Source organism: Trachypithecus francoisi, unplaced genomic scaffold (genome assembly GCF_009764315.1).
Source record: "Trachypithecus francoisi isolate TF-2019V2 unplaced genomic scaffold, Tfra_2.0 Lachesis_group3, whole genome shotgun sequence".
NCBI lineage: Eukaryota > Metazoa > Chordata > Mammalia > Primates > Cercopithecidae > Trachypithecus > Trachypithecus francoisi.
In genome coordinates, this window is record NW_022681468.1 from 69,029,217 (window position 1) to 69,048,632 (window position 19,416).

Below are 19,416 nucleotides of genomic sequence, written 5' to 3' on the forward strand. Positions count from 1 at the left end.
GGTACATGCAGCTGAAGCTCAGCTAAATGTAACGTGAGGAGATAGGTTCCTATAAGCTAGCCCTTTCTGTAACCCCAGAATCGGCAGGTGACAAGAGAGGGGCAGGACCTGCTCTACCTGGTTTTCTGGTAAAGGGCATAACCTTTAGACACAGTTGAGCCAGGATGGTGATTCAAACGGGGGTTTCTTGATTCTCGTTTCACTTGGGACAGTTTAGGACCCAGGGGAAGTTCATTGTTATACCAGTGTGGAAATTCCTCTGCCTGGTGCACTTTTATGACCTGAGTGGTCCCCCACTAATAGACACCATAAAATGCTAATTCATCTTTTTTTCTGATTGGAAAAGGAAAGGACACTTAGAAAACAAAGCATTGAAGTGCGTTTGTTTTCAGCCTGGCTTTTAGAATATATGATTTTGGAGTCACAGAAGTCTGAGTTCTATATCAGATTTGATTGTCAATAGCTAGAACTAAAAAAAGAGAAAAGAAAGAAAAAAAGATCCTGACAAAGAAGCAGGAATCTCAACTAAACAGCACTAAATACCAATTTTGCGTATATCTCCTAACGATGGAATTGGCCATGAACCAGTCATCTGGCATTTGAGCCTCACATAAATTATAAAGTCTGTGAGATCTTTTATTGAGCAACAAGATGTTGGGTGTGAACAAAGCATGTCTTTTCACAACAAAGCAAAATTTTTAACTTGGAAAAAAATTACTCACCCAGCTTGTCAATTACAAATTTCCCACTCATTTGTGTTCATCAGATGTAGCCTTCCCTGAGTGTCAAGGACCAGGGATTGAATGAAGAGCTCCACGAGCACCTTTGGTAACACAAAATATAGTAAGAGAAAAGACCCTCCTCAATGAGCTTGGTGTCTAGTTGGGCTGACAGGACACATACATAAGACAGCCATTCAACTGCTTTCAGAAAACTAGTGAGAAGCAGAGAAGTTGCACGATAAAGGCAGAGAAGCAAAACCTTACCCAAATAAGCAGAGAGAGGATGCAATACTTTTGGGCCACGACAGCTGCAAATTTAGGCATGAGATTTTCAGTACTTCTTTCCTGCTTAATCAGTATCATCAGTCACCTCCTGGTGTGGGATAGGCCCTTAAACTGCCACTGCATCTTAGTCCTGATTAACTCACTCAGATTTCTGATCTTGCTCACCAAACTCTAAAACCAACTCCTATGCCTGTGCTCAGACTCTAGGGCTTGTTTTTTCACATCTGAACTACTGTGGTACCCTGCTTTGATTTTCACAAGGAACCCATTGATAAGGGTCTTTTAAGAGATGATCCATTCTGCTGTTTCCTGATCAATGCAGGTTTCCAAGTCCTTAACCCAGTCATGTGGGCAATGCTTCCTAGGAACCAGAAGTCACTCAGTAGAGGTGTAGAAACATGGCAAAATCAGCAGAGCTGAAGCGGCACAGAAAAACATTCCTGGACAGGTCGGGGAGTATGAGAGCCCAGGAAGTAACAGCAGGCAGCCAGGCACACTGTGCTTTCTTCCAAAGAGAGGGGCTTTAGCAACAGGCATATGTGGATTCACATCCTGTGTCTACCACTTAATGGCTGTCTGATTTGGGACCCTTTCCGAGCAGTATTTCACCCATAAAATGGGACTATCATAAAACATAACTCCCAATGTTATGAGGTCTGAATGAGCTACCTTTTATAAAATGTTTACCATTTTAACATACAGTAGTTTCTTTTCTGAAAACATGAAAAAATTTGTATAAAGGAGTCAGTAATTGACCTCTAACCTCAAGGAAGAGCTGCAGAGAGAGACTGAATCCACTTGGGAAGACTTGTCCACAATTAGTATACCAAAAATAGCAACAGATCCTTGAAGAAAATCACTAATATCAAGGAAAGATCATGAATTTTGGTTGTCAAAAATAATGGAAGAATCAAGTTCTCTGGTTAAATGGGTAGTCTGGTTAAGAGAGAGTCCTCTTTACATTGTTTTCCTACCATGGAAATTGAATAAATATTTCTTGAATATACCATACAATAATATTATATATACCTTTATTACAAAGGTATATATTACTCCTGGGGGAAGGGCAATTCAGATAATATTTCAGAATCCTTTAGTAGTTAGGAACTGTACTTTGCGTATTAGTCCTCACTGGGTGTAGTGGGATGAACTGTGTCCCCCCAAAATATATATTCAAGTACTAACCGGATGTGAAGGCAATCTGGTTGTGACATCTGTCACCCCATTGATCGCCAGGGTGGATTCGGCTGATCTGGCTGGCTAGGCAGGTGTCCCTTTCCTCCCTCACTGCTCCATGTGTGTCCTTCCCAAAGCTGTGTGCTCGGTGGAAGAGGAGGACAATACCCAATAGAGGAGGACCGGTCTTTGGTCAAGGGTATATGACTAGCTTTACTCCCCTGCTAGAACCTCCAAACAAGCTCTCAAGTACTAACCTCCAGTACCTGTGAATGTTGACCTTATTTGAAAATAGGATCTTTAAAGATGTAATTAGTTTGAATGATGTCATACTGGATTACGGTGGGCCCTAAATCCAAGGAGAGGCCATACAGAGACACGAACACACACAGAGGAAGGCCATGTGACAATGGAGGCAGAGATTGGAATAAGGCAGCTTCGTGCTAAGAATACCAAGGATCACCAGCAACCACTAGAAACTACAAAGCAGCAAGACAAGATTCTTCTCTAGAGCCCTTGGAGGGTACGGGGCCCTGCCAACATCTTGATTTCAGACTTTTAGCCTCCAGAATTGTGAGGGAATACATTTTTGTTGCTGTAAGTCACTAAGTTTGTGGTAATTGGTTATGACAGCCCTTGGAAAATTAATATATCAGGTAATACCTGAATGGAAGTTTTGATGTCCACATTTTATAACTTACTTTCATAAATGTAGAATAGCTATATATTAAGGAGAGTTGTTCCTTAGTACACTTGGAAGCATACTCATTTGGTAATTACACAATTAAAAAATAATGATATATTATTGAAGAATTATGTGTATATCAAATGGTAGTACATAGAATATGCAAAAGAATTCCCCATTAAACACTCGCATTCAGTGAAAACAGTTGTAAAACAACTCATCAGCAGAATTGCTTTACACAGAAAATTTTCAGGAGTAAAAGCAGCAGAGTAGTATCACCTCTTTTATTATTTCTCAGTCAACCACCTTTAAAAGTTTTGCTCTTTTCTTATTAAATTAGTGATTATTTGGACCTGCTAGAATTATCAAAATTAAATTCTGTTTTCAACAAAATGCTCTTTTTCTCCGTATGGCAAAAACTTAGCATAAAACTCTAAGCATGAGAAAGTTCGGGTTGCCTTTTATTTACAGTCTTTATCAAGCAAATAATATTCATATTTTGAATTATGCAAATAAGCATTTACATGATAAATCGTAATTGCTCTCAGACAGCTGTTTATAATTGGGTAAATGAGACACACTTTTAAATTGTCTAAATACATACTTACCCATGTTTACATATTTATACACTAGACTAACTATTCTCAATCAGCTGTTATCATCTATTGTGTCTTATACAGACCAAGGGAAAAGAAATTTGAAGAATAAACAGCAAAATCCCTTTTAACTTGCTCTGAGACCAGAAGGACCACCATTTCTTTCAAATAAAGGGTGAACTCTTTCAACATACCCCTTGCCCATGGCATTCCACAATACCTCTGGCAGGAAATGCATTAATACCACTCCACTTGGGTGGGAAGTTAATCCTGGTCCATATCTTTATCTGATTAGCTGCAATACGGTAAAGAAGAAACATGTCCCTCCTAAGGAGGCATTTTTACACTCAAAAAGCCCATTTGTCACATATTTTGCAATGTATTCTGTGTTAGCCCCCCAAAAATCAAGTTTTTCTTTTGAGAATACAGAAGAAATACAGAGCACACAGTGCCTATCCTGGAGAGGCTTACAGTCTAATTAGGAAGATGGAATTAGCACATTCGAAATGCTCAGAAGGCAATTAAGAGGAAAATCATATGATTTTGACTGTAAGAGCTAAAGGAACTTGGAAAACAAAATAATATGACCTTGATCTTGAGGATAGGCTGGGAGCCAGCTGGCTTCTCCCTGCAGAATGGGGACTCTCCAGCCACTGTAGGGCTGGCACACATGAGGGATGCAGGAGCCTGTCCCCCACCCACCACATTCATATCGTCTTCCAGGTAAAACCAGGGCCGTGATGTGACACAGCTTTCCTTTAACTTGCCATTCTCTTTTCTCTTTTCTCTATTTTCCTCAGTAGGTGAAGAATTATACCTTAAATAAATAAATAAATAAATAAATAAATAAAACAACCACAATGCATTTTCCTTTGCTTTTTTAAGCAGTCAACATTTGCCTGTTTCTGGTCCTTTCCAGGCAAGTGCATTTGTTTCCATTTCATCTGATTCTGTTCTTATGTGGTGTTTCACATGTGCTAAAGAGAGAGAACTTTTACTCCAAGATGCTCTGGCTGAATTGAGAGGATTCAAATGCTACTTCAGGAACTCACATGTTAGAAAGAATGAATCCTGAAGCACAGAGACTCCAGGGGAAAAAAAACCTGAAGCAGCAACAGAGCCACCCAGAAATGAAAACATTAGGGCTTGGGAGCCTCTATTCTTCCATTAAAGTGAGATGAGAGCCTTTGCATTGCCAGCAGAGATTTGAGAGCCAGGAGAGCAAAGTAGGCCTGAGGCCAAAATCTGAAACTGGAGTGTCTGAGTAATGCTGCTGAGTTTAAAGACACCTTTTCTATAGGCAGCTTTCCCCTTACTCTGTTAGGAGAAGAAAGGTTATTCGGGGACTCATGGTGCAGGGTATGCTGAAGTAAAAAGAACCCTAGATTAGGAAAATCTGGGCTCCAAGTCAGGCTCTGTGAGATTCTGGACAAGTCACCCAACCTCCCTCTGTGGCTCTATTTCTTCTGTGAAAGGAAGGGGTTGAACTAGATAAAGTTATCTACAGCTCTGTCTGTAACTGATAATCCTAAAGTTATTATAGGTCAGCTCCAAGTTGGTTATATGGGGTAAAACTCAGCTGCTCCATAAGCATCTCACTTCTCCCAAGATACATTATTACTACAACAATTGCCACACATGAGTACCTACTAACTGTGGGCAAGCACTATCCCAAGCACCCAAAAAAAATCTCATTAATCCTCACAATCCCTGTATGAATTTTTATTTCCATTTAGACATGTGGAAACCGTGGCTTGAAGAAATTATAAAACTAGATCAAGGTCATTTAGGTACTACTGGGAGAGCCAGATGACAAACCCAGATCTGGTTTTGTCTATTTGATCCCCAAATCTGGTGCTTGTTGGAAAGAAAAATCAGGTTGCTTGTTAGGGACTATTAACTATACTTGACTAGATCAGCCTCAGTACTAGCTTAGTGCCTGGTGCTCATGAGTCACTTACCATATATTTGTGGATTATAATTTTCTCAAAATTCTGCCCTGTGAGAGACCTGCATGCTACTGACAATAAAGCAAGGTGTGTGGGCAGTCTTGTGTTGGGGGGTGGAGGGGGTTATACATTTTGCATAATTCCATGACTCTAGTTAGTGATTAGTCACTCCCATGAACAGCCTTCCAGATCCACCAAGAGTGTGATCACTGGCCACAGTGGCCAGAGTGCAGACCTCCTGACATTTTGGTCATACTTGGAAGAAGAAAACTGACTGTGGATACAGCATAGCTTGGAACAAGAATTTGACCATTCCCCACCACCTCGGCTGTCTTCTGAGCAGAACTCTGGGTGGCTGGCCTGGCCCCCAGGCTCCAGGTCTCTGTCGGTCTCCAGAACTGACACGAATCACCTTGGGTGGTCGCTCCCATGCCCATTGTGCACGTGCAGCTTTCTGCCTATTGACATTAAGGGATGTGCCCCCACCTTCCCTTTGTTCCATCCTCGATTTAAGACACATTTGTTCTCACTGCTTTTAACTGATTTGCAATCTGTGTTCATTGCTGGGGTAAGTTAACTTTTTAAAAAATTCGATTTGCAAAGGGTTTCTGAGCTGCCCAATTTGCATTGTAACAGACTAAGCTGTTTGGAAACAAATACAACTTAAACCAGATGAAGCCACACTGCTAGTCACTGAGATGCTGAAAAACAAAAATCAAAAAACAAACCAAACAAAAAAACAAATCACAACAGGATCCCTACATATCAGACTTTGTTCCCTACATGGACTTTTAAAATGTACAGGCTGTCAGGTCCCTTAATTGACATCTGAACAAACCACCAAGCCCTTTCTCCTCTACACTGGGTGGTGTGGTACTCCAGAGGTGATAAAACTGACTCCCTGCCACTTGCCTTCCCTTTACCATCCTCCAGCTGGTAAAAGTCCTGGCTGGTTGGAGATGGGGGATCCCTAAGCTGAGACAAGCACTCACTCTCTCGCTTTCTCCTGCCTTCCTCCTTCCCTTCACCCAGTCCCACCCACCTCCTTTCAGTGCAGACTACCTCGATTCAGTTAGAGACCCTTGCAGGTTTCTCCCCTCATCCCCACCCCCATGCTACCCCTTAGGGATGCTCTTGTGATCAATCAGCTGCTAGGAGAATCAGGATCTAACTCCAACTTTCTTAGGATTTGAATAATAGAAAATTTCAATAACAGAAAAACATTGTAATTCATATAAAGAGATATTCATGTACTTTTCCTAATGGTCCTATAAAAGAGATGACTAAAACAATTCATGGAACTTGAGTCGTTTTTATTTTATTTTTATTATAGAAAAAACCGGAAGGCTAAATTCACCAGGGATGACCTGCTAATGATCTTGGATAACCCCTGCATCCTGGCATCTGAGCTTTCACAAAATTCATCATTATAAAATCATTTTAATAATACATAAGAAATAGGATGTCTAACTTTAGGTACATATTTATACTTTGGATTTTCCCCCTCTAAATTTGCCTTATAGCCCAGTCATTTTGTATAAGAAAAATTTAAAAAGGAAGGTTTTGTTTTGGTTTTAAAGTAGCCAAACCCAAAGAAGCAACTACAATAGAATCTGTGACCATCTATTTCTTTCTCATACTACAAACTAACGGAACATATCCACACTTCCAGTGCCCAAGGAAAAAAAAAACCTCAGTTTTCATTATGTATAAAAATGTGCACATCCTGATGGCATAGCCATCCAGGAATATATCAGTCGAGTTTATGTAAACTGACTTGACGTGAGGAGCTGCTAATGAAAATGAGCACTGGAAACACGCTGCTCATGGGTGGATGTGTCAAGCACAGATGGTCTTCACGGTGAGTTCATGTGAACCATGGACAGAGGAAAGCTGGAAACAGACTAGCTGGAAACCATGGGGCAGTAACCTGGGGTTGGTTATAAATTAAATGAGAGCTTGACAAAACATGGAATCCAAAAAATACAATGCAAGTTTTCTGAAGTGCTCTCTTGTTTCCTCAGGTTTGTGTTACAAAGCAAAATGTTACATTTTAAGAATAAGCCAAGGAAGCTCTAGGATGGAGCTTGTTGACAAAAGAAATGTGGTCAGCAAAGAAAAAATTATGGGGCTTTCTTTTTTTTTTTTTTTTTTGTCTCAATTAAAGGCCATACCCGATTAAAAAATACAAACATATATTAAGGATGAATTTCTTATCTTAGGGATACTGAAGCTATCATTTAAAAAAATCTACCTAAAGCATAGTTTTACTAAAGCTGTGTTAAACATGGCATATATATTTTTGTGTCAGAGATAATTTCCTTAGATAAAGTCATTTCTTAGTTGTTTCCTAACTTGAACAAGTTCAATTTATGGGTTTTAAGATTCAGACCAAGACAAATAGAACAATAAATTTCTCAAGAAATTCTAAACGCCCTTCTTCGTACCCTGTCGCTAAACCTAGAATGCCCAGCGTGGAGCTTTGTCATTTATATATTTGTCTGATGGCTCCAGTAGTAGTTTCCATGGTAAGCTCCCCATGCACAAGAAGCAGGGTGAGTGGAATGTCTCCTGCCAATGAAGAACTTTTCACTGACAGTGATAAAGGCCAGGAACCTCCTTCACACAAATGATTGAAAAATAGAACACGGAGGACATTTTTATTTTGTTTTGTTTCCTTTGTGTGGTATGTGACTTCAGTGCAAATACCCATTTAATCAAGAATACAAAGACAGCCACCTTTGCTGGTTAAGGGATTTCCAGAGGCTTCAGTAAACATATATAGTTCTTTTACTTTTTTGTGGGGAAATTCCTGCAAGTAGTCATTTCTTGCTCCTGTTGTGCATTTGTGCCACGTCTTGGAAGAGGGGAAAAGATTTTTCCAAAGGAAAATTTAAGACTAAACTAAATAGGATCTAGAAAAATTTGAAGTGTTTTTAAAAACTAATGCCTATCTACTCTCATAATTTTTAGAACTATAAAGACTTTGGGAAAGAATGTAAAAGCCACTATCAACTGGAACTTTTCCATCCATGCTTTTATCCTCTTTGAGTTGATGAGATCAAATTGAACCTGTAGCTTCTAAGCTAGCACATGCTGTCTTTCTCTTTCACTTTTTAATCATTCTTTTCTAATACCTTCTATTACAATGGACTCTCTTGCTCTTCTTTAGGTCCTCTTCATCCTCCCCACTGATTTCTTCAATTCTAGGGATATCTCAGTCTGTCTTGCCTTCAAGTCTCTCTTTAAGTTTTCCATCTTCCAGATAATCTCTTGTGCCTGAGACTGAGGTAAGTGTGAGTATACATTGTAAACATTCTCAAATGTGTAAAATATGAAGTGATATTTTTATTACTACTATCTTCAACATCAATAAGAGAACTGAACATCTGATGCTTTGGCCCTTTGAAAGACTGGAATCCCTGTCTTCACGGAATATTAACAAATACTTCTCCAGAATGATTGGTTTAGTGTTTTGTTTAAATGTCTGTCAAGTAAGGCAGAGATAATACCTCACTTTAATAATGGGATCCTTTTAGAATTCCAGAGATGATCTAACAACAAAGTAAAGGTATATTTTTAAAGACCCCATTATAATGCTTGGGCAATTTAAAAAATAATAACTGGTTTGAACTGAAGTGTTGATGGTTGGTTATAAGCATGCACTATGGGTAGGCCTATCTGAGATACTGGGACTGAGATCACTGAATATGTTCCTTGGGTCAATCTACCCTGTCAGCGTCTGCATGTAGCATTAAATGTGACTTAGGGCCTGGAACTTCATTATGTAAACATCAATAAGAATTCTGTGTTATAGAAACAACATCTATATCAGTTGAGCAAAGGAGTATAACACGGTACCTTAAAAAAAAAAAGCTTAGGCAAAAATAAGAGGTTCAGCTCCGGACAAATAAGATCTGACACCCCTCCTCCAAGGTGTGTTACTATTTTTATTCTGCTATATCATGCCAACACAGCTATCCTTATTATACCATTGTAAGCCATAAAGAAGACCAGAATATTTGATAAACTAAAAATTAAAGAGTTATTTGCTGGCTTTTTAGTGAATGGAAAGTATGGATATTTAATAAAACAAGTTTATTTTTCAATTAATTGAACCATTTTACCCTCTATATATTTTTTCATGTACATACTTAAACAACTAAACATATTAGGAAAGATAAACTTTCCCTCTAGAGATCAAGAACAATAACAAAGTCAACGTAAAGTCATTATTGTAAGAGACTGAAGGTAGGATCATTCAAATCTTGTCATTTGGCATTAAACAATAAAATCTAAAGCCATTTTAAAAATGGACTAAATTCCCAGCCTGAACACTGGACTACTGTCAAGCAATTGATTATTAGCCATTAGAAGGGAAATGTTTACGTGCTCATGGCAACTAGTTTTCAGAAAGAAAGGCAAAGAGATCTGATTTTAAATGATGCCTTTTCCTTACATCCTATGATCAATCAAGATCATCCACTTCTTGAAAGTGTCAGAACCTCATTTTTATTTTCCTTTTGCTATTTTAACCAGAATAGTGATAAAGAGGGGAGAGCAGTTGCTATGAGGCAAAGAAAAATGTCCTGGCAGTTGAGGGCCCTCCATCTATCAAGGGGAATTTGCAGTGTTGCCTCTCTTCAATACTGTATAGATTTGCAGGATTTTGTGAAACACTTAACCAAAATGGAAGGATTTAAAAACGGAATGCAAGATATAGACACAATCATTTTTTCAAAATCAAGATGCTTTAGTTTTATTTCAGAATTTTCTAGTCTTAAAATCTTAAGCATGCAGTAGTGATAATCATCTCTGGATAATACTTCTGAAAGGATGATTATTGTGGACAGCTTAAATATACTCATATATTACAGCTGCCTAAAGATTAAAAACTCTTACTGGCATTGAGATATACTATATCCAATTACAAGAAAACAAATACTTATCTAATTAAATAATAATATTCACATGCTATGCTAAGTTGCAAATAAGTTCAAGTGTCCAGAATACCAAATAATATATGAAAATCTGGAAATAATGTCCAGTTAAATGCTTACTTGTGATTCTAAGAATCTCTTGGGAATTGGAGGCAATTCATATATATCTCCAATGTGTAAAAAACTTAAGATTAGCTTGACTGTCTTTTCCTATCGGCCCAGTATCAAAGTAATTTTCCCCTCCCATGTCTGTGAATTTATCTGATGTGAAAAGGCAATACAGAAAGTACCTTTCTCTAACTCTGGCTTTCCTGCATTTCTTCAGAAGGCACAGTTTATATGGAACAATTTCTTGGACTTCCCTGGTTCTAGCTCTCAGAGATAATTCAGCTAAATCCGCAGAGCAGAGTTGAGAGGAAGGGTTGGCCTATGGCAGAGGCACTTATGGCAGAGTAGGGAATCCAAGATGAAACAGGTAAGCTGCAGCCCTTTCTTGAACCAGGAGCTACAGGGTTTCCCTGGGACATCTAAAATGCAGACCAAGGCCCCGGAACACTGTTTCCCAAGACAGTGAACACGAAGCTAGAAGTAATATTTGGAGCGAATCCCAGAGCAAAGTCCTCCCCAGAGCACAAGCGCTAGATGGGGGGATGTATCTCTGCTTTGGGAGCCAAACACTAAGAGTAAAAGCAAATATTTGATGCTGAAGAGCTCTTAAGCGCTGAAGAGCGCCATTTACTTATTTCTACACGTCAGTGTGGGCTTAGGATGTTAAATAGATTAAAAGGCTAAGAGAGGTCAGTCATTCAAGGAAAGACTCTTCTTTTGCTTCTCCTGACTTGGTCCTTCTCCCTAAATTGTTATCTACCCCACCCTACTCCTGTGGAAGATCCTTGGGAAACTGGAAAGATGACACCTCCTCTCCTAGAACATCCTGGAGAAGGAGTCAGTCCTGGGGCTAAGAATTCAAGAACCTCAGGGAGGAGGGAGTCTACATGTCCGGCTGGTAAATGCTACAATGAAGATATGTATAGAAAAATTCCTGAGATACGGAATCATAAAACTAGTAGGGTCCTTAGAAATTACCAAATACATTCTCCTATTCTCTTCTGCATCAGATGAATTAAAAAAAAAAAAAAAAAAAAAGGAAGGAAGGAAACTTAGAGAAATGAGGTGGTTAGAGATAGGTAGGGGCACAGCACGGATGCAAACCGATTTCCAGGCCAGAGCTCCTTCTACCTTACACAGTATCATAGTTCAACACCGAATTTGGGAATCAGTCAAAAGGCTTGCTTCCCCAGGACAGTCTTTGTCAGTGCCTCAGCTTCTCACTAGAGGGGTGGGCTGGCAGAGACTGCCAAGCCTCGGGCCCTGGCCAGAGATAAGTCCGCGAAGCCTGGAGCCAGTCTGCGACCTGCCCACTCTCTAGACGCCGAGGGCTCAGGAGCTGATGAGCGGTGCGCGGCGGGTTTCCGGACTCCGCTGCCCCCTGCCCACTCCAGGCTCCCGCCCCGGCCCCGTCTGCAGAGAGGACAGCCAAGTCATTTCAGTTTAATCTTATTTAAAAAGACATAACTAATAAATCTATTGCCGGAGCCGCGGAAAGACGGCCAGCAGAGTCGATCGTGCTCCCAATCCCATTGAACCCCATTGAAAACCATGACAACACCGGACAAGCTCCGATTTATCCTGGCGCGCTAAAGCGCATTGTGAGCAGACGTCAATCACGTATTATTCCGGACTGAACAAATGCAAAATCTTGACTGGAACAAATGCTTCCAACAGGTCTGGGGCGTCGAGCTCCATTTCCCCTTTGTCCGCGGCCTAGCAGTTGGCCTGTATTGGGGTTGCCTCCGCCCGACCACCCAGCGCGCGGTGCAGCTCCGGGCACCTCCGGCACGCTTGATAGGGAGGCTGATGGGGAGGGTGCGCGGGGCTTGGCAGGGCCGCGGCCGCCGCATCCAAGCCAGGTTCGAGTTCAGCCCGGGAGGAGCCAGGACTTCTGGTGCAGCCACCTTGCTACAATTTAGCAATTAAATATCCAAACTATTAACTTCAGTAGGAGAGGCCTCTGAGAGGGCGTTCCTGAGCTGTAGACTGAAGAGCAGTCAGAGCTAGGCCATGGGCCAACAAAATGTATCCACGCTGGCCGGTTCCCTGCGCCTCCTACATTGATCATTTTCTAGGGTGGAGCTGTGGAAACTAGAAGAACCCAGAGAAACCCATGGCCGGTGGTTATTTTCTGACCAGTAGGCCCTGTCCTAATTCTCCCGATCGGTGCATTCCCAGACCAGGGCGGGCAGTCTCGTCAGGGTCTGCCACACTGCGAGCGCGGAGTGCAGGGCATGGGCAGGCTCCCGGGCAAAGCCCAAAGCCCAAAGCCCAAAACCCAGGCACTGAGACTGTCGTTGAGGCTATGGAGCCAAGGCACACCGGCGGCGCCAGATCATCTGGCGACTCCAAGGAGGCCTCAAAGCCCTCATAGGACGACCTGAGAAGCACCCCTGCCCGGGGACTCTAGAACGGGCCTGGGCCCAAATTTGTGGAGCTCCGCGACCGGCAGCGGCCGGGCGAAGCTGGGCCAAAGAAACCGGCACTGTAGACCTAAGTAGCTTGGCTGCATGCCTCCTCTGTTTTGCCGGCCTGTGGAGACGTGGAACTGGGGCTCCGAATGTTGTCCCAGCCCTTCCCCAGCACCTCTGAGGCTGTTGGGGGGATGCATGGGGTGATCGGAGGCTCCCAGCGGCTGTAAAAACCCCTGGGCCAATGCTGGCAGGGCCAGGCTAATCTTTGCGCCCTCCTGAAACTTGTCATCCTGAATCTTAGAGGGGCCCAACCAAAAAGAGAAAGGGAGCGCGCCAGAGTTTAACGCCGCTTTGTAAATCACTTTCTGGATAATTGCGGGAAACTACCACTCTAGCAAACAAGCTCAAAGAATAAAGCAAACAGGGAATAAATTCCTGGGTGCTCATAAACCCACCCCTGTCGCCTCCACCCTTCCCAGCACTCCCGCGGGGCCTGGCCTCAAGTCAGCCCAGGAGGAGGAGGAGGAAGCTGGAGCTGGGTCAGGCGGGTGGTGGCCACCGCTCGCCACCCAAGATGTTATTCACTGGTAACAATCCCCATTATCTGTTCCCATTTTGGGCTAATCAGACAGAATCGCTAATGCCGAAGGCTGCTTCCTGCAGCCTCTGGGAGGTAACTGGGCGCCGAGGGGTGGGGTGCGGGGTGGGACGGGGGCGGAGGTGGCACCTTCCGGGCTCGCCCCGGCTCTGGTCCAGTGCTCATTCAGGTACTTAACACCCTGGAGACCTGGACCTCGGCTTTCAAAGCGGCCCGGGTGGGAAGAGCTGTTTATATAAACAGAGATTCCGCTGTAAATGCGCTAATATTCCGCTGCCAGCGCACGGCGAGCGCCTCCCACGCCCATCCGTAGGAGCGGCGTCCCTGCCGCCCCTCCGTTCCCAGCCTGCCCTGCCCCCGCCTCCTTCCCCTCCTCGGCCATGGCCACCTCTGGACGCCCGAGCTTCACCGTGCGCAGCCTTCTAGATTTACCCGAGCAGGACGCGCAACACCTGCCGAGGCGGGAGCCAGAACCACGCGCCCCCCAGCCCGACCCCTGCGCCGCCTGGTTGGATTCGGATCGCGGTCACTACCCCTGTGAGTGCGTGGTGGACTGCGGTGCGGGGTGGGAGGTAGGAGGCGTGGGGCAGCAGAATCAACGGCCCGGCCCACGCGGGGCCAGAAAGCCGAAATCCCAGCCCAGGGTCTGAATTTCCTCAGTCTTGGAAACGGAAGCCCTATCCTCGAACCCCTAACGCATTCGTCCCAGTCGGCACATCCTAAGAGCAGATCCCTGCCTGGCACTAGTGCCCTGAGATTTGGGGTTTCTGTGTCTGGCGATTTCTAGGGGTCGGAATAATTGAACACTTAAAACACGCCGCCGCCTGCCGCCCCCCGCCCCGCCCCCGCTCCCATGCCTGAAAACACGGCCACGATCTCCAGGCCTCCGTCTGGGATTGCCAGTGTTGGCGAGTTTATTCCCACCCCCTTCCCACTCAGGGCTCCGCAAACCTCGGCACACTGCAGTGCAGTCGACCCGGAGGAGGCCCGCGCTGGTGACCCAGCTTGTGATAAACAGGTCGGCCAGCGCAACTACCGGTGCGGACATGTTAAGAGGGCCCCGGGGTGGGTTTCTTCGGGGCACGATCTCAGGCCCGCTGATGACTGCTGTGGTATGAATGAGGTCACCGCATTCGGAGAGGTGGATGTCCAGCTGTGGACTCAGGAAATGGCCTCATCCCGAAAGTCTGGTGCTAGTGGGCGTGCCCTCCGGCCGGTGCCTCCACGCTCCTGCCAGAAGGGCAGCAGGCCCTCGGAGGGTCCGGCGTCTCACCCACCCGTGTCTCCTTTGCCGTCCCTAGCCTCGGACGAGAGCAGCCTGGAGACCAGCCCGCCAGACTCGTTGCAGCGGCCGTCCGTTATGCCTGCGTCTCCGGGCTCGGACGCCGAGAAAAGGAAGAAGCGGCGGGTGCTATTCTCCAAGGCGCAGACGCTGGAGTTGGAGCGGCGCTTCCGGCAGCAGCGGTACCTGTCTGCGCCCGAGCGCGAGCAGCTGGCTAGTGTGCTGCGCCTCACGCCCACGCAGGTCAAGATCTGGTTCCAGAACCATCGCTACAAGCTGAAGCGCGCGCGCGCGCCGGGGGCCGCGGAGTCGCCCGACCTGGCAGCATCCGCCGAGCTGCACGCCGCGCCAGGCCTGCTCCGTCGCGTGGTGGTGCCGGTGCTTGTTCGCGACGGGCAGCCTTGCGGCGGCGGCGGCGGCGGCGGCGGCGGCGAGGCGGGCACCGCCGCGGCCCAGGACAAGTGCGGCGCCCCAACAGCCGCCGCCTGCCCTCTGCCGGGCTACCCTGCCTTCTGTCCCGGTTCGGCGCTTGGCCTCTTCCCAGCCTACCAGCACTTAGCGCCCCCCGCCCTGGTCTCCTGGAACTGGTGAGGCCGCTGGGGGGCACCTGGGGCTACCCTGGACTTTGGAGCGCGCTTTGCGGTTGGAGCAGGGCCGGAGCCGAACACCTGGAACTTTCTCCGGCCGCCTCTCGGCAGCCCCATCTCCTTGGGCGCCAGGGTCCCCTGGCGCGCCCTTACCAGCCATCGCGCAAGCACACACGGGGGACGTGTGCCAGAGCTCCCTCCCTCACCTTCCCTCCACCGCCAGCCCCAGAGTTAGATTTTATGCTTGGGTCTTATTTGTATATTTTAAATAGCGATTTGTATGAGAAGCAAGTTATTTTTTAAAAAATAGAGTATTTTTCCTCGTAGTTCGAGAATAAAATGTGTAGGGTTGGGTCCTCTGCGCCCCTGCCGGGAACGTAGGCGGGAGCCGTGCCCCCCAGACCAGTGTTCGCATCGCTCGCTCGCCCCTTAACTGGCTAAGTGGGGCCCAGCCCCAGTTGGATCGAAGCGCGGATTGCAGTCTCAACACGACTTTAAGGACGATACTTGGGGGATGGAGGGGTGGTGGTGTCAGGGTTGGGCGCGGGAAGAAAAAGGAGAGGAGGAAGCTGAGGCAACTTTGGGATTCTTGTGAGCGGGAGGCGTCTCTGGCGTCTCCGGCCCCAGAGTGACTCCGAGGCTCCCAGAGCTGCTGGCGTTTCAAATACCGAAAAGTCAGCCCTGCGGACCACAACAGGGCAGAAGGAGTTTCTCCGGAGATGAACCGGCTAGGCCAGGTGCCGGGCGCTCTGCACCGGAACAGCCCAGGCCTGGCCGCAAGCTGTTTCCAGAGTGCAGGAGCCAAGTGCTCGGGACCCTTTGAAAAGTGCCTGGGGACCTGAAGAGCACCGGGGAACTTGTAACCCCTAGTTAAGCCTGCAAGTGCCTAATTTAGCTGTGATTTCCTGTCTCCTCATGGCGCAGACCAGGATCCGCTGGTCGGCCTCACTTCACCCCTGCCAGTGCACACTAGCACCCCGTGGGTTTGTAACTGCCCCCCTAGGGCCTCCTGTGCAAGCAGTCACTTTCTCACTGAAGCCACGACCTCGCTCCCAGGCACTCACTGCTGGGAGATGCGCCAGAGGAGAGCAGTTGGGGTATCAAGTTCGGGGAAGGGAGCCAAGGGCCCTTATGAGGTCTGTAAGGAGGAGGCATGGGCCTGTTAGGGGCTCTAGCTTTCTTGTCCAAGGAGGAAGAAGGGGAGGATGAAGGGTGGCTGAGGCAGTGTTATCACCTGGGATTTTGGGGGGTGGAGAAAGAGAGGAGGAGAGAGGGGGAAGGGAGTGGGGTGTTTGGGTCTCAGCTGCCGGCCACCTTGCCTTCCATATGGATGCGGTTATCTTAGAAGAATCTCGATCCTTAAACCTCTTTTTGTCTTGGGAACTGAAAAGGGCATTGTCAGGCTTGAAAAGGACCTAGACAAAATCCGCACTGTTTGGATTCAGGACTCTGTTTAATCAGTCCCTGGTGACAATGTAGTGGGTGTTAGCCAGGACAATAGTATCTTTTTAAACCTTGTGGCCTTCAGGAAGACAAAGGGCTTGAATTTTATGGGCTTACAACTTCAATTAGAACAGTGCCAGTGTGCATGGGAGATTATCAAATTTGTATCATAAAACCCCTTTCTAATAAATGATTGTTGGGGAGGGAGCCTGAACATTGTAAGACAGATATTGGGACCTGTCAGGGGGCTTCCCAGTTAGCTCCAGCACAGCAGATGTGAAAGAAAAGGAGGTAATGATTTCTGAAGAAGGCTGGTGTTGGGACTGGGCTCTGGTCAGCTGGCGGGGTGTTGGGATCTTCCATGCTCTTCCTGCATAGTGGTATTTTCTCCAAGAAGTGGGGTAAAGATTGGTAGCTTGTTTTCTACTATTGGTGGTGACAAAGACCACCAGAATATTCTTAGGGAGAAACTGAAAAATCACTACCTGTCCAATTCCTTGACTTTTCCTAGAGCTCCAGAGAAAGCAGGTCTTGGAGTGTGCAGTGGAGAAGGCCTATTACATAGGAGGCCCGCAGGACAAAGGGATTTAGACTGTAGAGAGGGCCTCTTTCCAGGAGGCTCTTTGGGAGAGCACAGCTTTAGTCAAATTCATCCTGGTCCTAAATGGTCAGCAGAGGTCTAACCAAGAAGCCACATTCAGCTGCTTGCCAGTGGAGTGGTCAGAGTCCCAGCAAGATGCCCACCCAGGAGCCAGCTTGCATGCTGGGCAAGAGGAGGGCAGCAGTTTCCTGTGACAAGCACTAGCAGCCATAAGGTATAAACTGTGGCCCATTTCCTTTCTCTCCTTTTCCTTTAGGCTGATAAGGTCCTTCCTTTAAAGAGGAAAAAACCTTAGGGGAAAGTTTAAATAGCACTCTCATCACCACCAATCCATTTCAGAGACCTAGGCTGTCAGATTTTTGGGGGATTTTTTTTTTTTCTGTTCACGAGATAAGCTGGAAAAGATAAATGTCAATCCACTTTGTGGTCTAAAGATCAATCCTTACAATTTCTGACAAAAGCTGAACCCAAGGCCTCTCTACCAGCCACTGTGAGAACAGTTAGGATCTCCCATCTGGATGAAACTACTTCAACCTGTCACCCACCACCAACATCACAAGGCAGATTCACACTCAGCAAACTTTTATTGAAACTTGCTGTGTTGCAGGTATTTTTTAAGGTACTTTCACAGTTGATCTCACAGAAACCTTACACTGTATACATAATACCTCCATTTTATAGATAAGAAACTGTGGCTTGGGGAGCTGCAGCTTAAGGTGCAGACATGGCCAAGTCCAGGAACCACACCACACACAACCAGTCCTGAAAATGGCACAGAAATGGTATCAAGAAACCCCGATCACAAAGATACAAATCTCTTAAGGGGATGGACCCTAAGTTCCTGAGGAACATGCGCTTTGCCAAGAAGCGCAACAAGAAGGGCCTAAAGAAGATGCAGGCCAACAATGCCACGGCTGTGAGTGTACGTGCCGAGGCTATCAGAGCCCTCATAAAGCCCAAGGAGGTTAACCCCAAGATCCCAAAGGGTGTCATCCGCAAGCTTGAATGACTTGCCTACATTGCCCACCCCAAGCTTGGAAAGCATGCCCGTGCTCGCATTGCCAAGGCACTCAAGCTGTGCCAGCCAAAGGCCAAGGCAAAGGATCAAAGCAAGGTCCAGGCTGCAGCTCCTGCTTCAGTTCCAGCTCAGGCTCCCAAAGGTGCCCAGGCCCCTACAAAGGCTTTAGATATCTCGATATCTGCCAACGTAAGGACAGAAGGACTGGTGTGACACACCCCTCCTCCTGGGCTGCGGTCTGCATGGGGCTGGGGTCCTCCTGTGCTATTTGTACAAATAAAACTGAGGCAGGAAGAAAAAAAAAAAGGAAAGAAAGAAAGAAAATGAGGCTCAATGGGTGGGGCTAAGTGGCTTGCCCAAAGCAGTTATAAACCTCAAGGAATGTTACCATCGTTGTCCTCAGCTTAACCCATATTTAGTCACCCTACAAGCGGTCCTTGAGAACAATTGTAATCTGGAGGTAATGATTATATATATATATATATACATATATATATACACATACACACACACATACACACACACACACACACATATATATATATCACAACCCTTATAAGCTCTCTTATGGATAGTCTGAAAGGATGAGAAAACACACTTAAAAGTACTAAAAGTACTCTACACAGCTCAGGGCCACTCGCAGAGGCTGGCCACATATCACAGTAGTTGTTAGTATGTACTGATGTTCTCTGTGTATCAGGCAATATTCTCAGACCTTTACCTCATATTAACTCATTCAGTTTCCACAACTCCACCTTTACCTCATATTAACTCATTCAGTTTCCACAACTCCACCAGATACTACTACTACCACTATACAAGTGGGAAAATTGAAGACCAAAAAGGTTAGAAGAAACTTGTCCAGGGTCATATGGCTGGTAAGTGACATAGAGGATCTGAACCCAAGCAGTCTAGTTCCAGATCTTACACCTGTGGCCGCATGGTGGGAATTATTTCCCCTCCTTTGTTTTATTTCTCCCAGCTGACAATTCTGATTACTTTCCTCACA

At 45.7% G+C, this 19,416-nt stretch overlaps 1 protein-coding gene and 1 pseudogene across 1 annotated transcript; both read left to right on the top strand.

The window, feature by feature from the left end:
- The first annotated feature begins 13,612 nt into the window (after window positions 1–13,612).
- NKX2-8 (NK2 homeobox 8) lies at window positions 13,613–16,239 on the top strand. The gene is made up of 2 exons (XM_033191101.1): window positions 13,613–14,013; window positions 14,778–16,239. The coding sequence occupies exons 1-2, from the start codon at window positions 13,857–13,859 to the stop codon at window positions 15,347–15,349; spliced, it is 729 nt and encodes a 242-aa protein (XP_033046992.1). The 5' UTR covers window positions 13,613–13,856; the 3' UTR covers window positions 15,350–16,239.
- A 1,874-nt stretch (window positions 16,240–18,113) lies between these two features.
- Window positions 18,114–18,620, top strand: LOC117071035 (annotated as a pseudogene).
- Window positions 18,621–19,416: the final 796 nt, after the last annotated feature.